The 16,751-nt window shown below is 58.4% G+C and overlaps 1 protein-coding gene across 14 annotated transcripts; it reads left to right on the top strand.

Annotated features, from left to right (window-relative positions):
* Nucleotides 1–5,991: 5,991 nt before the first annotated feature.
* Proz (protein Z, vitamin K dependent plasma glycoprotein) lies at nucleotides 5,992–16,156 on the top strand. 14 transcript variants are annotated; one of them, XM_087193162.1, is made up of 9 exons: nucleotides 5,992–6,101; nucleotides 6,678–7,132; nucleotides 8,153–8,316; nucleotides 9,530–9,554; nucleotides 9,786–9,929; nucleotides 10,548–10,679; nucleotides 10,985–11,172; nucleotides 14,656–14,773; nucleotides 15,439–16,156. In XM_087193162.1, exons 2-9 carry the CDS (start codon nucleotides 7,063–7,065, stop codon nucleotides 16,065–16,067), a joined length of 1,470 nt encoding a protein of 489 aa, XP_087049288.1. In that variant the 5' UTR covers nucleotides 5,992–6,101; nucleotides 6,678–7,062; the 3' UTR covers nucleotides 16,068–16,156. The 14 variants fall into 14 exon arrangements, with proteins under 14 accessions (XP_087049288.1, XP_087049283.1, XP_087049287.1 ...); XM_087193157.1 differs by having other exon boundaries at nucleotides 5,996–6,101; nucleotides 6,585–7,132; XM_087193161.1 differs by having other exon boundaries at nucleotides 6,000–6,101; nucleotides 6,589–7,132.
* The last annotated feature ends 595 nt before the right edge of the window (nucleotides 16,157–16,751 follow it).

The raw sequence follows: 16,751 nt of genomic DNA on the forward strand, positions 1-16,751 counted from the left end.
CCGGTGGTGCCCAAAGCCCCAGCACAGTTTGCATCTTGCCTAACTTCGCTAAGCAAAGTTCAAAAGTTCTAGTGCAAAGCTCCTAAACAGCCTGGTGATACCCAGAGCGTTTTGTCAACAGAGATTTTGCAAGGTTAGGAGAAGTCGACCTGTTCTCACTTCCCAGAACCGGTCTGAGGGGTTGTGGCCTCCACACCCCCAGAGGGCACAGGCGTCCGCATCGGGCCACCTGCTCGCCTCCACCAGGCACACAGCCCTCCTTCGGGGGACGTCACGCAGGCGCAGGGACTTGGGAGCCCATCCAGGTTCCTCTTCCTAGGGAGCAGAGGTGGTGTGGGTCCAGAGAGGACTCTGGGGAGAGCTGCAAGTCTGTCACTGTCTGTGCCCTTCCCGGCTGGCCCCTGGCACGGATGGACTCATGTCCGTGTGCACCTTAGCCACAGAAAGGAAGCTGAGGACCAGTGGGAGCAGGGCAGGGGAACTTCATGGCCGGAAGGGCACAGACAGTAGCTGCTGGTGGCCCATCCGGAAGAGTCCGGCTCCGGAGGGACACAGGGCTGTCACCAGCTCTGCAAGGGGCAAGGGCTTGGAGGGTGGCAACCTGTGTGCTGCCAATTCCTGTGTGGCCCGTGGCGACTCCTCCTGCCCTGGGTGCCCCTTTTCTCATCAGGAAAACAGCAACTTGGTCCCAACTTCATCGCCTGTGCCTGGGGCTTGTGATCCCCTCCCTCCAGAGTGGCCCGGTGGGGGTGTCACCCAGACAGTGATGCAGGGTGACAGCCTGTGGTTGGAGGGTGGCCGGAACCCACCTCCGGGTCAGACAGCGACACCACAGCAGAGATCCATCTCCCCTGCCCTGCCCCAGCTCCTCAGAACAGCCGGGACAGAGGGAGGAGCCAGGCCTGCAGGCAGAGGACAAGGGAACACAGCCCTGGGGCCCAGGTGCCACCTGCCTCAGGGCAAGCAGCATGAGGCTGGGCCTGGGTGGGGGGTCCAGGCTGCAGAGGAGAAATCAGCAGTGGGGTTTCACCAGGAAGGATTTCTGCAACCATCTCCCGGGGCAGGACTCCAGTCTCGTCTTGGAAGGAGCCGGCCACCGTGGCTGTCAGCAGCCCCCAGGCAGGCGAGCGCCACCGTGAGCCCCCACTGTGATGGGAGTCAGTGAGAAGAGACTCATCTGAGGGCCTCAGAGCTGTGCCACAAAACGAGCTATTAAGACAACAGCCAAAGTCAGCTTGATGGGACAAACCCTGGGAGACAGAACCTGGGGGACAGCCACTTCCAAGTGGACCAAGTGCTCTGCCCTTGACATCACACGTCGGGACACCTCATGTCAGGAGGCTGACACTGGGGTCTTGCGGGACATGGTGTTTGGCCTGACCTCATCACGGGGGACATCAGGTAATGCAGAACGAGGGCAGCCTGGGCTCCCCAAAAGTGCCCATGTCAGGCAGACCAGAGACAGCCAGAAATGCAGTATCAGACAAGACAGAGGGAAGCCAGCGGCCGCGGAGAGAAAGAAGGACTGCTGGGGTCCTGCTAGACAGGCACAGGTGACAAGGGGTGCTGCGTGGGAGTGGGCACAGGAGCAAGCTAAGACTGCGCCACACTGCGAGCCATGCCAGTGCTGACTACTTGGCAGGATGCCCAGACGGGCAGTGTTCAGAGGACGTCACCCATGCTGAGCACCGGCCCAGGGCCCAAGGTCACGCTGTCTGCACAGAATGTCCTGGTCACCGTGCGAGTGGCACCCCTTGCTGGTGTGCAGGCCTGGTGGGAGGAGGGGGAGGTCCTGCTGCTCGGGGTGGGTGCAGAGGGGACCCAGAAGACCAGCAAGGGGTGGGTGGGGGCTGTCCCCACGGAGGGGCTGTGTGGCAAAGCCCCGTGTGGGCAGCAGGCCACTGCAGCCAGGTATGGGAGGCAGGCAGGATTCCCTGGGCAAGGGCGTCTTTCCGTCCTCACAGGACCAAGCCCCACGGCAGGGTCCCACGGCCAGCACGGCCCTGGCCACAGGCCCCATAGGGCCCCATCGTCCACACAGGCTCGGGACAGGCCAAGGGTGTAAAGTGGTGCATGGAGTCCAAGGAGGAAGATGGGCAGGGGCCAAGCGACCTCTCTACCTGGGCTGAGTGAATCCCCGACCTTGGCAGAGGGTCAGGAAAAGCCAGTCGTGGCCCCAGGCCACCACACTGGACTTTGTGGTTGTCCCTAGAGCAAGAGTTCCTGAGATGCTGCCAGCCCAGGACAGTTGCCAACCCAAGCCCCAGTTCCCAGAAGAAAACAAACAGAAATCAAGCCTGTGTGTGTGAGAAGTGGCCAGAGGACCCAAGGGCAGACTTTGGAAAGATCCAGAGTCGGCTCGGTCCCTTTGGTTGCCTGTATTTTACCACAGTGAAAACTCTGTATTCAAAACACCAATGATCGCAAAACAAAAACAGAAACAAAAAAGACAGCCCAGACCCCAGACCCTGAACATCAAGGCTGGAGAGGGTGACCCAGCCTCGAGGCCTCGCCACAGCACAGGCCACAGCTCCGGACAGGGACAGCAGTCCAGGCTGAGCAAGTGCAGCTGGAAGCCCCTGGATGGCAGCCTGGACCCAGTCCCCTGGTCCCAGTCCCCTGGTCCCTAAACACGGTCGAGAAAGGTGCTCGTGGCTCCCCGCCAGCGTGACTGCAGAGCCTCTGGCAGCCCACAAGGCCGCTGCTTGCTTCTGTCACTTTGGCTGAGACAATGGAACGCAAGACCACAGCTTTGCTCCCATACAGCTTCTCCTCGTGTGTCCTGCTGGGTCTGGGGTGCTGTGCGGGGCAGAAGAGCCATCCACAGTCCTCCTGTGGTGTCGTGAGGCCCTGGCTCAGCGAATCCAATGCTCACGCTGGCAGATGGTTATGGAGTAGATTAGAAAGACCCCAAACCTTCCTGAGCTCAGAGGCGGGGCTTTGGGGAGGTGGCTAGCTCACGTGGTGCTGCACTCAGCAGTGGCCGGGGGTCACAGCCCATGTGCTGGAGGAGGGGTCTGCTGGGAAGAAGTGCTCACTGGCATCTCCCTCTCCAGCTCCACCGCTCTCCCCGCTTCCTGTCCTCCGTCCCCTGAGCAGCTCTCCTCCGCCAGGCCCTCCCAGGCCTTCTCCCTTGGGGCCGGCTGACTGTGGACTAAAAATGTGGTTCCAAATAAGCCTCTGCTCCTGCAAGCGGCGTGCGTCAGTACTGGGTCCCACCCTCAAGAAAGTGACTAAGAGACAGACAAACCAACAATGGAGGAGCAGGCTCGGGCTGGCCAAAGTGAGGAGGGGCTGTCCTCTGGGAATCCGCTTCACTGCACGTGAATCCAGGGGCAGTGGTGGGGAGGGCAGCACAAAACACAAAGCCCTTCAGGGAGAACTCAGCGCCTCAGGCCGGCATCGGACACAGCTGACTGTGAGACACAGCTTGAGTGCAGAGATGCTGGGATGCAGGAAGGCCAGGGAGACGACAGACACACTGGCTCCGTCGGGACACAGTGAGGGCACACATGGGAGGCCGCTGTCTTTGTTGTTTCTCTCGTCGCTGAGACAAAGTCCTCGGCACCCCAAGTTAAAAAGGAAAGGGTTATTTAGCTCCCAGTTCGTAGAGGTTGCAGTCCATAATCGACTGGCTCCAAGGCAGGGCGGCATCACAGAGACCCTTTCACGGCAGGCAGAAGGTAGCAAAGCAAGGGACCTCAGTGGCATCTTTCTGCCCCTCTTATTTATCCAGACTACTTAGGGCAGTGGGCTTACACCCTTAATCCTAGTGCCCTTGATCCCAGAATTGCACCATGAATCAATTCCAGCACCACACACTCTATGTCCAGGCACCTCTGAAAAAGCCGCACCTATGACCCCGTGAGGCTTGTAACAGGGACACAGCCATAACAGCTGCTCCTGTCCGGTGCTGCACATTTCTGTCGACAGCTCTCTGGGACCTGCATGGAGAGGGACAGAGAGGGGCCTCCACGCCCTCAGGGGGAGGAAGATCTCTGCAGGTGTCCGGTATCCAGCCCAAGGGTGCACCGCGGGTGGCAGGAGTTGTCCCTGAATTTATGGATCTCTTTCTGGAACAGCAGGACCGAGTGAGGAGGACTGTCCCTCAGTGAGGAGTCGGGATGGCCACAGCAGCTCAAACTTAATGTTTCCACAGCTCGCCGCAGGGCGCTTGGTCCAAAACTGGTTTTGGAGATGCCAGTTGAGAACCTGAAGCACTGCACACAGCATTTCAGATGCTGTGCTGGTCCAAATGTTTGTGTCCCCCAGAATTCACATTTTGAAACCTGATCCCCACCCCAGTGGTGTTGGGAATCGGCACCGAGGGTTGGCGCCATTCTGACAGGGCCAGGGCGCCAAGTGAGGGTGCAGTGATACAGCTGTCTGTGCATCCCGGCTCCTTGTGCTCAGACTTCCAGCTCCAGAACTTTGAGGGCACAGGATGTGGATGAGGTCGTCCAGTCCACGTGCCTTGGCCTGGCAGCCGAGTGGACAGGCCCAGTCACCCAGGAGCTGCCCACAGCCGGGGCAAACTGGGCCACCACTGCTCAGACCCTGGGGCCCTTGTCTGGTTCCTCATTTCAAAGCAGTTATTCCTGGTCCTGAAATTACCCCATAGGAGCATTTTTAGTGTGGACTTTGCCACGTCCTTTCATGGGAGGGACACATGGTGATGGCCAGGCTGGGTACCACCCACCTGACCAAGCCCATGCATTAATTAATTCCCAGCCCAGCTTTGAAGTTATTTTGACTCACCCACTGCTGAAAGACTTTGGGTTTTTTCCCACCTTTTAAAACAAACTTCACACCCCTAAGCCTCAGTTTGTCTTTCTCGGTTCCCACTCTAATCTCTGCACAGTCCCCTCGGTCCGCAGTTCCTGGGCTGACACCACCATCCTCTCTCTCTCACCCGTCTCCCTGGGAATCTGTCCCTACCTGACCCCACAGCCCCACTGGGACCCTTCATGGGCAGCTCGGGCTCACTGTGTCCCCCACCCGGCTTCCCACAGCTGCACAAGTCATGGGCTGCCACGAGCCCTTCACCAGGGACCCTCCATCGGGGACCACAGTCCCCCTCACGAGGTAGCAGGAGGGCAGCTGCATGTCACATGTCACTTCACTCCACCCTGACTAGGGCAGCCGTCTCCCAGGGACTTCTCTCCCTCCTTCCAGCCTGCTCTGGAAGGTCGTGCCCCACAGTGCAGCTACGGGATCCTTTCAGGATGCAAAGCTTCCCGTATCTCTCTCCTGCCCCCTCTAGTGTCTTCCCGATGCCTGCAAATAAAACATCACGTTCTTACCTGGGCCTTAGGGGGCCTCTCTCTGGGGCAGCAAACTAGAGCAGCACATTTGGGATGCAGCCCACTGCGTGCTCTTACAAATAAAGTTTTATTGGTATGTGTCCCCACTGCTCCATCTCTGGTGTCTGCAGGACACTCCCCTCTTTTCCCTGTGCCGACAGCTGCAGTGCCCATCCCTCATTGTTACTCCCCGACAGTTCCCCGGGAGGGATGGGCAGCCTGCCTTGGGGGCCTCCCACCACCCCTCTGGTTACCTCGGTCAACTCTGAGGAGGTGCCCCCCTTCCCCCTCAGATGCTAAGGAAGTGGTGGAGACAGGACCGGAAGTGCAGCGGAGGTGGAAGGGGCCCGGGCAGTTGTTACTGTCTCCAATCTCCAGTCAGCTGTGGTGAGCACAGCCCTCTCCAATGTACCTTGTTTTGCCCCGCCATTGTTTGCTGGGACACAACAGATGTCCATCAAACTGCTGCACCTCCCAGTGTCCTGTTCATCGCCACCACTGTGACCCCTGCCACCATCCCGGACAGTCACAGCTGCTCCAGGTGTCCGCCCCGCTAGAATTTGAACTGAACCACAGAAATGAGTTAGGACCAATCAGTAGGCTCAAACATACACCAATCGACAGGCTCAAATTTGGACCTATCGGGGGGCTTGAATTTGGACCAATCAGAAGGCCTGAATTTGGGCCAGTCATAGGCCTGCAGCTGCCTCTCTCAGCACCACTCCCGTGCACTGACTGGCTTGGTCTAGGAGGGCACTGTCTCCAGGTGTAGCACAGGTCCCGTCCAGAGCCCCACTGGTGAGCCCCCGTCATCTGTTGTGACTCATTTCTCGGGTAGCGTGGGCTCTGAAGTTCCTGCAAGTCTGCAGGTGGTGAGGACAGAGCAGTGGCTTTACAGAAAGAGCCATAAGCACCAGGGGCTGTCAGCCTTAGGAGCTCAGGCGCCAGCAGCCCAGAGACCAGGGACAGGGAGCTGGCAGAGTGGTACAGCGGTGGCCGGCAAGTGTCCCTGGCAGGATTTCCTCCCAGCTGAAGCGTGACGGTGGTGCCGGCAGAGCTGAGTGCTCGTGACAGACCGTTCAGCCCACAAAGTCCAACCCCTCACTCTCTGTGGAGAGCGCTCACTGGCCACAAGGACCCCGTCTGAGCTCTGCTTCCCCCTCAGACCGCAGGGCTGGTCCTCGGGCGGGACACGCGCCCCCAGGTCTGTCCCGGGGCCGGTCTCAGCCTCACCCTTCACAGCCCGCGGAGGCTGCACCTACATCCAGGCTTCTGTCCCAGACAGCTCCCCGAGTGGCCTCTTGGGTCCCCGCAAGACCCCTGTCAACAGCACCGTGGACCACCATTTCATCCTGGCCCCTGTCCTGTCTTCAGGCTCCGCGTCACTGCGCCCTGGGCCAGGACGTCGCCCCGCAGGAAGACGCCCTGCAGAGGGTCCCGGGACACACAGCTTGGAGCTCCTGCCCAGCCTCCTATCACCTGCTCTTGCCATCGGTTCCCTGTGGGGGTCCCCACCCCTTCCCTGGGATCCACCCCTGGTCTCCCCACGATGCTCTGCCTCTGCCTGTCCTCCCTCAGGTGGACACAGAAGGCACAGGAAGGACTGAGGCCTTGAGCGGCCTGTCCCACTCTGCCTGTCCAATGAGGTTCGCTGGTCTGTGGACAGGGCCCCTGCTGACCTCCCTCGCCTCCTGCACTTCCCAGGGCTGGACTTTGGACTTCTGATCACCTGGTCCTGCCGGGCCGGGCTCCGATCAGCATGGCTGGCTGTGTCCTGCTGCTCCAGGGCCTTGCCCTCCTCCTCCTTTTCCACCAGGCGGAACTGTCAGGTAGGCACTGGCCAGTGGGTTGCGGAGGGCACTTTCTCCAGAAACCTGGCAGCCCTGGAGGATGGCCTTGCTGGCTCTCCCTCCCAAGGGCTGCTGGGTCTCGCTGTCCTTGGTGACGATGTGCTGGGAACGGCACTGTGGCCTTGGGCCTCCCTAGCCATGCTGAGATGGGACACGGGACACAGGGCTGGGGACACACCCAGGCAAGGAGGAAAGGATGGAGAAGGGGCGGCAGAGGTCCTGGCTTGGCCGGGAGGGACACCAGGCACAGGGGAAAGGCGGAGAAGCCAGGGCCCGGGAGGGGCAATGCCTCGCTGGGAACATGGTGGTCTCAGCACCATCCCCACCCACCAGCCAGGCCCTCCCCACAGCCGTGTCACATCGCAGCGCTCCAAGCCCTTTGGCGGCCAGTGCAGGGCCTCCTGCCCCCCCACCCCGGCCGAGCTCCAGGGCCTCCCAGGGGCATCATGGTGGGAGCAGCTCAGCCCGCATTGGCCCATCCCAGGCAGTGTCATCACCTGCTCGGGTCTCCTTCCTGCACCTCAGCCACCTGGCCAGAGCCCCTCAGAGCTTGTGTCTCCTGCCTCACGCTGATGCCCCCCATGGAGTCAGGGCTGCCCACACTCTCGGCTGTCACTCAGCCACAGCTGTCCATCCGTGTGACACAGCACATGGTGGCCATGTGTCTACAGCAAGGGTGCAGCCCGGACTGGAGTTTTGGCCACACCGAGAACAGAAAGCACTGGGACCAGTGAGGTTTAAGCAGGCTGGTGGTACTGGCCAGCTCCAGGCTGACTGAGTCCGCCTTCTCTGGGCCCTGAAATCTCCATCCGTAAAACACCAGTGTCCCAATTCACAAGGCTGTCCACACACTCGACAAACAGGGAAGTGACCAGGTGGCCTCGAGACAGTGCCCCAGGCCAGGCGCTGCCCTCTTGACTGACAGGAGCCTGAAGGACATGGCATCCCCATGCTCTAGGCTCCTGCTAACATGCCCTGTGCTCTTCCCTTGCCGCGAAGTGTTTGTTCCGGCCACAAGCGCAAACCAAGTTCTGCTCAGGTGGAAGCGTGCTGGCTCCTACATCCTGGAGGAGCTCTTTGAGGGCAATTTGGAAAAAGAATGTTATGAAGAGATCTGTGTCCACGAAGAGGCCAGAGAGGTGTTTGAAGATGACGAAGCCACGGTGGGTAAGCCGGCCAAAAGCTCCGCTTCTTGCGGGGCGGCTCTGGCTGCAGGTCCAACCTGAGTGAACAAGAAGTGTCTTGGGCTCCACAGAAAATAGACATCATTAATGTTCACAGGAAATGAAACTCGCTTTATTTTTTATATTTGTTATAAGAAAAAAGGGCAGCAGCTTCAGACAGTTCTTCCCCAGAGGCACACATGATCAGTTAGTGGAGGAAAAGGGACCCAGAAAGGCGAGGGGATCCAGCCTGCAGCTTCCTGGCCTGTCACAGACAGAAGTCACTGCCACCCTGCAGCTTCCTTGTCAAAAGGGCTTCGAAGGGAGGGCCGGGATGCAGCTCAGCTGTGAGCCTGAGTGAGGTCCTGGCTTCCACCTCAGCACTGAAAAAACTTGAAAACACAATAGTCTTCCCCTCTACATAGTAAGAAAATGTCTCATCATCTGTACTTTGAATGAAGTAAATGATTTTCTCATGCATGTGACTGCAGGTCTACTCTAAATAACACTGGTCAGATTCGCCATTTAATTACGCACAGGCTTAGCAGCAGATACAGGGCTGAATCCCAGGCTGAATATTTGTACAGAAGTTTCAGAACACAACAGCAGGAGCTCAGTAACTGTCTCCCAGAGTAGAGCGCTTGTCCTAGGTTTGATGCCCAGAACAGAAGAAAGAAATCCCATGTTACACATGAAGGTAGCAAGACTTAAGTTAGAGTGTCCTAAATGCACACCCTAAGTGGACTCTTCGGACACAGCCCATCTTTATCACAGCGAAGAGCAAAGTGAAGAGTATTTTCAGAGCATTGTTCTGAATTTCAGTTTCCAAACTCCTGGTAAAGGGAAGCTGCCCTAGTCCAGCACTTGTGGTGTGGGGATGTGTGTGTGTCACACACCTGTCCCTTCCAGGCTCTCCTGATCACTAGACGCCCCCCAATCCTACCCCACAAAAACACAAAATGGCAACGTGGGGCCTAAGACGGCCCTGGGAGGGAGGTGATGGGAGGGGTCTGTCTCATGCTGTCACCATCCTTAACTGGGCCATGATGACGGGTTGCACACACCTTAAGTAAATACGAGTTTAGCAGAAATCAGTGGGCTGTTGGGCAGACGTCCCTGCTAATATCCTGCTGCTGGGTGAATGCAGCCAGCATGGCCCTCCAGGAACAGAACAAACTTGCTTTTGTGACATGCCTGCGTTTTTCTTTCCCAGCGTGCATTCTGGAGAGAGTACAGGGGTGAGTGGCTCCCTGTCCTGGCTGGGGTCCGAGGGCAGGGCTGCCGAGTCAGGCCAGAAGAGCACTGTCCCCCGTGCCCCAGACGACGACGGGAGGGCGGCCCTGGGAGGGGGAGGTGTGGCAGGAAGTGGGGCTGGGGTGGGAGCGAGGCCAGAGCAAGGGCTGCAGACACCCCGAGGGATGACAGACGTGGGCGGGCAGAGGGGGCTGACAGGGCCCGGGGGGAAGCAGGCATGCAGCAGAGGCCACCCCACTGCCCAGGTGGCTCTCCATGTGTCTCCCAGCCCTGCCTCAACAACGGCTCGTGCCACGATGCCATCCGCAGCTTCACCTGCACCTGTTCCCCGGGCTTTGAGGGCAGGACCTGTGCCTTGGGTGAGCTGCGCCCACACCCCAGGCCCGAGGGGGGTTCTCGGGACAGGTCCTCTCCTGCTGCTCACAGCACGGCACCTCAGAGACAATGCAGTCACAGTGAGCAGAAGTCACATGGGAGGGAAAGATGCTCTCGTAGACGGAGCCTGCTCTGCACTCCCGGGGTTACCCTTCCTTGAACCCTGTCTCCACTGTCTGCCGCTCTGGCACCCCCAGAGGAAGGTGCTGACCTCATCCCCAGGTGCTCCAGCTGCCCATGTGGCCTTGCTAAGCCCGCCTGTCCCACGCTGTCTCTGAGAGGCGATTCTCCATGGCGATTCTCGATTCTGCAGGGACATTGTAGGCCAAGAACAAGGCGCATGTGTTCTCTCTCTCTCTCCCTCTCCCTCTCTCTCTCTCTCTCTCTCTCTCTCTCACACACACACACACACACACACACACACACACACACACACGGGTGGGGGGCGCCACTCCTCAGGACAAACTCAGTGTGGGTCCTGTCTACTCCTGCACTTCCCGAGAGAGTGTGGGGAGATTTGCACAGGATGCTCGGACTGACGGTGGTGACCAACGACTCCTTTCCTGTGCTGGCATTTCTGGCTCCCCTCCATGCCTTTTCAGCTACAAACAAATGTCACCCAGAGAGGCCGGATGGGTGCCAGCACTTCTGCCACCCGGGGCAGGCGTCCTACGTGTGCAGCTGCGCCCAGGGCCATAAGCTGGCCAAGGACCGAAGGTCGTGTGCTCCCCAAGGTGAGGCCGGCCCCGTCCGAGCCCTGCTCCTCCTGTGGGGGCAGTCGAGGGCTCAGCGGTGCACACTGCAGCCCTACCTGTTCGGGAGGCAGGAGGGTCGCGAGTTCAGGGCTGGCCTGGGCAGCTCAGTGGTAGGGCGCGTGCCTCGCACACATGAGGGCCTGGTTCCGTCCCAGCATGGGAGGGTGTGTCCTCTGTGGTGAGAGCAGACTCGTCCTGAGTCTCGCCTGTCTCGGTACCCGCGATGCGTGGTAAGCTCGGAGTTGCAGGTTTCACCTCACTAGCTCTCCCGATGCACAAATCAGCTCAAATCGCTGCGGTGGGATGGGGTCTGACGGCTGCCCTGGGTCAGGCCGGCTGTGTGTGGAAGACGCTGATCTCCTTCTTCTGTTGCCGCCACCATGAAGAGCAGTGCGCGTGCGGAGTCCTGACTTCCCAGCATGTCAAGACGCCAGACAGCAGCAGGCTGAGGCCGCCCAGTTTCCCGTGGCAGGTAACAAGTGTTCCACCAGCGGCTTTTACTTCATTGTTGCAAATTTTGTCTTGTGGCTGGGCATGGTGGACAGGGCTGTAATCGCGGCATGCTAGGAGGCTGAGGCAGGAGGACAGCAAGTCCTAGCCCAGCCTGATTCACTAATCATCGCCTAGTTGGAAGACGGAGACGACAAGTTGCTTCTTTCTTTCTTTTCTTTTCTTTCTTTTTCTGGTATTGGGGGTCGAACCCAGGGCCTTTGGCACAAAGAAAATCACCCATTGTGATCTAGGGCTGATGTTGTCAATCTTTTATTAGTTGGTATGCATTTGCGATGCATACTAATTCCATTCATTCTGGGAAGTCCGTCAGTGTTGCACTGTATCTGACCATCCTTGATACTTTCCCCCATCCCGCTGCCCCATCTCCTGTTTCCTACCATCTTTCCTTCACTTTATTCTTCTATTTACTTGGCAGCAGCGTTAGCTGCACAGGCCAGACCTGCTTCGCAGGGCGCCAGGCTGCAGAGCCAGGCTCCGTCTGGCTGTCTCTCTCCGGCCTTCATTCCTGTTCCACCCCCTCTTCTCCCTTGACTGGTCTGGAAGCTAAATGTCCTATTTCCATTTACTGGATGCTTGGTCCTGAGCTGCAGGCATCAGACCCTACTCAGGACCCTGCACCTGGTGCTTCTCCTGGACAATTCCAAGCACCTCAGTTACCGCCTATTTTAGCCGGTATTTCTTTTCTTGCTTCTTAAAAATAACTCCACAGAACAGGTCTTGTCTTTGCATTACTATGGCTTCATGCCATATCATGCCAATCATGGTTCTGATTTCTCTGCTGGCCCTGACTCCCCTGGGCAGACCTGTTCCTTGTGCCCTCAGGTGTTGCACCCGGTAGGAACAGTGTAACCATCTAAAACCTTCTAGTAGCCACACTACAAACTGGTGAAATTAACTTTGATAATGTCTTTTAACCCAATCGATGTGAATACTATTTCCACATGTACTGCCACACTTAGTTTCCCTTCGTCTCAAGTGTGCAGCTCTGGAGTGTGCTTTGCATCAGCACTGAGCGTGCCCCCAGGACCCACAGCTTGGTGCTTTGATGCATGTGGGCAGGGCAGTGTGGCTCCTCCTGAGGGCCGGGGGCTCAGAGCAGCCCCATCCTGCATGGCCTCTCTGGCAGTGAGTGGGGACCAGGAGAGGTCAGAGCAGAGCGCAGGCTGGACTTGAGAGCCACAGAGCGACAGGGAGGGCGAAGCTGGACAGGTGGTGCTCCTGGTGCCCTCCACCCTCCCATCGCTTCTCCCCCATCTGGATATGGAGGGCAGGGTGTCGGGCGGCTCAGGACCGCCAGCCCTCCCGGGTGGTGACAGTGCCCCGTGCTGGCCATAGCATCGCTGTCCATGTCCCTGGTGCTCAGGGAGTGGCAGCCTAGGTGGTGAGCACCCTCGGCCTCGGGTGCTGCAGGGTTGGCACACAGGCTCAGTGTTATCTGTCTCTACTACAGTCCTAGAAATAGTTCAGAGGCAACTGACTGAATATATGCAATTTCCCAAAACAAACCGAAGAGCCAGCCTGGCCAGTAGGACAGAGGTGAAAATTATCCAGAACTGGCCTTGCGTCCTGAGTGCTGCTGAGATCCACCAGGGAGTGTGGCGTGAAGCTGCCTCCCAAGCTCAGATCAGTTGGCCCTTCAGGACGGCGAGGAGGGGCTCAGGCTCCAGAGCGAACCAGGCGATCACTGTGCAGTACAGGACCCGGCAGGAAGGCCGTGAAAGGCCCCTGAGGAGCTCTGACAGCACACGCACACGCACACGCAGCCTCCACAGAGCGGGATCAGGGCTGTGTCCACACATCTGCCCTCAACCGCAGCCACCCTCCTTCTTCATCTCATGGCCCAGGGGACGTCCCCAGCTCTGCAGTCCCCTCTGCCCGATGTGGGTACAGACTGGACTTTCTGCTATCAGTGTGGCCCTGAAGTTTTTCCAAATCTTCACTTCTACAAATTTGTTTAAAGTGCGCCATTTTTAGGCAGTGCTTCTAATCTGTCCAACCCAGTAAACCCCTGCCTACGATGAGCTGTCTAGGACAGAACGGTGACCTTTTAGAGCACTGCCTGGGTAGGTCTCTGCCACCCCTGGTCCCCTGCGGCCAAGCTGACGTACCTGTGCTGTCCCTCTGTCTTAAGGCTCTGGATCTGGGGTCACAAGGTGGGGATCTCTTACCAGAGTGCTGGGACACACAGAAGTGTTTCGATTTTCTAAGTCCCTTGCATTTTGGGATATCTATGGAGACTACAGGCCACGCATCCCTAGTCCAAATATATGAAATCCTTTGAAATCCAAAACTTTTTAGTGCCGTGGCATGGTTCAGAAAGCTGGATTTTGGAACACTGCAGATTGCAGATTTTCGGACTGGCTTAGGCTGTCGGTATCCCACAGCCAGAGACAGTTGGTCGCTTTAACACATCTGTCCCTTGGCGCCTCTGTAGGTCATTTCTCTTGCTGCATCCTCACGGTCTCCAGCCTTCTCTTATAGAGCCGACAATCCCATCACAGACTACAGCTGCCCTCTGAAGGTTAAGCTTTTTCCCTCTCCTTGTCTTTGCGTATCTGGAACACAGTCCCTACCATCTTGCTCTGCTTGCTGATGCCTGTCAGCAGTTCCAAGTCTTCCCGGCCTGGGCCCCAGCCCTGTTTCTTTGTTGCCTAGTGACCTTCCGTGAGTGGCAGGCATGGTGTTTTACCCTGGCAGGAGCCAGATCGTGCCGCGCTCTGTACACGTACTTGTGTGTCACTCTGGGCTGCGGGTCAGACACTGGGGACATGTCGCCCAAGGCTACTGCCTTTAAGACGTGGGCAGGACTGGAGGAGCGCTCAGTGCAGGGCCGGCTTTCCCACCAGCAGTGAGACCCTGTGGTGTCCTCTGAGCAGCCTTGCTGTTGTGGCTGGCAGGATGGGCACCAGCGCCAGCCTGCACGAGTGCCAATTCTTCCACAACCCAAGGGTCTTCTCTCCACACATGTGTGCACGTCACGGCTGCTGAAAGTTGTGCATCTGCAGCTCTGCAGAGGCCACTCCATCCCAGGGCTCCCTAGGCTCTCAGCTCCACCCCAGTGCAGGCAGTGCAGGGAGTCCCCCGACTCTGCCAGAGATGGCCATTCCACCCCGCACTGTGGACACCCAGGGCAGGCGCCAGGCAGTGGTCCCTGAGACGCTGGCTCTGGGAAACCTCTGCTCCACAGCCACTGTCGCCTGTTGGTCCAGGGTGGGCAGGTGGATCTGATGAGTGTTTCTCTGCCTGGGTAGGAGGGGCCCATGTGCACCTTTCAGATGGAAGCTCAGGTTGCCAGGATCTGCTCAAGGTCTAGCAGCTTTCTGGGGTGGGTGCAACACACATGGTAGCCGCCGTTCATGGAGCCCACGTCCTTAACCACTGGCTCCACTGGCCCAACCCTGCAAGTGCCCCCAGCTGTCCAGAGCTGTCTTGTTTTTTACAGGTCAAACTGACAGATTCCCAAGGGAAAGACTTCTGTGGCGGTGCCCTAATACAGGAGGGTTTTGTCCTGACAACAGCACGGTGCTCACTGCTGCATAGAAACATCAGTGTCAAATTAAGTAAGTGTTTTTCGTAAATTTGTATAAGATCACGCTGGAAGTACAACTCGTTTCTAATGCAAGACAGGATTGAACTGAGCTTCAGTGTTACTGAGATAGTTAAAGGATCAGAAAGCACACACAAAACGTCAAGCAGAACGTCGGGCGGCAGCAGGTGAGTGTGGCTGGTACTCAGGACTAGGAAACCTATAAAACCAGAGCAGCACTGTGACAGCCAGAGTGGCTGCAGCCAGACTCGGCCCAACGCCTCGAGTGTGCTACTTGGGCAGTGGCACCGCCTGTCCCTGCATGGATCTGTGCTGTTTGTCATCCAGCTGGGCAGCAGCTTCTCTCCCTCGGGAGTCTGTGAAGTCCCTGTGATAAACTACCAATGCACTCAGTAACAAATGTGCAGGACTTCAAAGGAAACGTATTTTTACACTTTATCCTAACAGATTTTTGATTTAACCAAACAGCCTGAAAACCCTCTGGAGCAGCTGAGTTTGATCAGTCTGGAGAAGCTCCCCCTCGATGGTCCTTTCTGGTTCTCAGAACGAGAACGCGCTGCCCGCTGGGAGGGCGTGGACCGTGCAGGCCGTGGAGCAGCGGGACCGTCCTGCGACCTGTGTCACACATGTGGGCTCCCTGGGTGGTCAGCCTCTGAGCAGTTTCTCACCCAATTCCAGGTCCTGCCGGGCCGGGCGAGGCCCCAAGGATGGCCAGGGTCAGGCGCGCACATGTGCACTTGCGCTACGACGCGGAGTTGGGCCAGAATGACATCTCCCTGCTGGAGCTGGAGCGGCCCGTGCACTGCCCTGGCTGGGGGCTCCCCGTGTGCATCCCCGAGCGGGACTTTGCCGAGCAGGTCCTGGTGCCGGGGACAGGGGGTGTCCTCAGCAGCTGGACCATCAATGGCACTAACCTGGGCGACACGCTGACAACCCTGCCAGTCACGCAGGTGGCCGGGGAGGAGTGCGGCCAGGCCCTGAACGTCACTGTCACCACACGGACGTGCTGTGAGAGGGGCAGCGCGGCAGCCGGGCGGTGGGTGCCAGGAAGCGTGGTCACCAGGGAACACGAAGGCACCTGGTTCCTCACGGGACTCCTGGGCTCATCACCGCTGCCACAGGAGCAGGCAGCTGCAGTCCTTGTCACCAAGGTCTCAAGATATGCGCTCTGGTTCAGGCAGACAATGAAGGGACCGGGACTCGGCCAAAGGGCTGGTCACGAGGTGGGGCTCGGCGTGGGGATGTGGAGAAAGCCTGACCCCACAGCACAGCTGTCACGTGAGGCTGCCCTTCTAGATCGCCGCTGAGTGCCGTGACACTCCGCTCCGTGGAGGTCTGCTCTAAGCCAAGACCTTAGAGAACTAGATACGCTGAGTAATAAACTGTCAGTTGTGAACCTGCCGCTTCCTGACTGTCTCTTCTCCCACAGGCCACACACAGCTTTCCCAACCCCCCGCACACACGCGCAAGAAGGCACAGCCACCAGCACAGATGCGAAAGGCATCGCTAGTTACACAATGGGCCACCTCCCCACTTGGCTTGGCCTCCCTCTACCTGCCAGTGTGGTCAAACAAGCTCAGCCCGGGAGGAGCAGCTGGAGGGGCTGGCAGGCAGGAGGAGCCGCAGCCAGGGGCAGTGGTGTGCAGACAGGTGCGGTGGGTCCCACTCCGTACAGCAGCGGCTCCCCACGACGAGACACGCGGCTTCTGAGCTTGGTCAGTCTGCAGGACGAGTGAAAGTGGTTTGCTTCTAAGCAGATGTTTCATGCGCGGGGAAATGCCCACTCTGAAAAGGCTGAAAACTCCCAGGGCTTGGCTGCACTGTTCCCCGAAGCCTCCTGCCGAAGCCCTGACCCAACACGACCGAGTCTGGAAGTGGCGAGGGTCCCACACAGCTGCAGGGTGATGTCTTGACCCCAGCCCTGAGCCTCTGCCATGTCGGCCACCCAGCCTGGGCGCTGTCTTCAGCTTGACCACACTGATCCCGCCAAG

Source organism: Heterocephalus glaber, unplaced genomic scaffold, assembly GCF_053883595.1.
Source record: "Heterocephalus glaber isolate CG9 unplaced genomic scaffold, H.glaber_assembly_v1.0 deba00001579, whole genome shotgun sequence".
Classification (NCBI taxonomy): Eukaryota; Metazoa; Chordata; class Mammalia; order Rodentia; family Bathyergidae; genus Heterocephalus; species Heterocephalus glaber.

What these genes read in the sequence shown, in the direction of transcription:
- Proz (XM_087193162.1), top strand. Translation starts at nt 7,063, where the DNA reads ATGGCTGGCTGTGTCCTGCTGCTCCAGGGCCTTGCCCTCCTCCTCCTT. An exon ending in TTGAAGATGACGAAGCCACG is followed by an intron (nt 8,317 to 9,529) that starts GTGGGTAAGCCG and finishes TTTCTTTCCCAG; the next exon opens with CGTGCATTCTGGAGAGAGTA. An exon ending in CGCCCAGTTTCCCGTGGCAG is followed by an intron (nt 11,173 to 14,655) that starts GTAACAAGTGTT and finishes TGTTTTTTACAG; the next exon opens with GTCAAACTGACAGATTCCCA.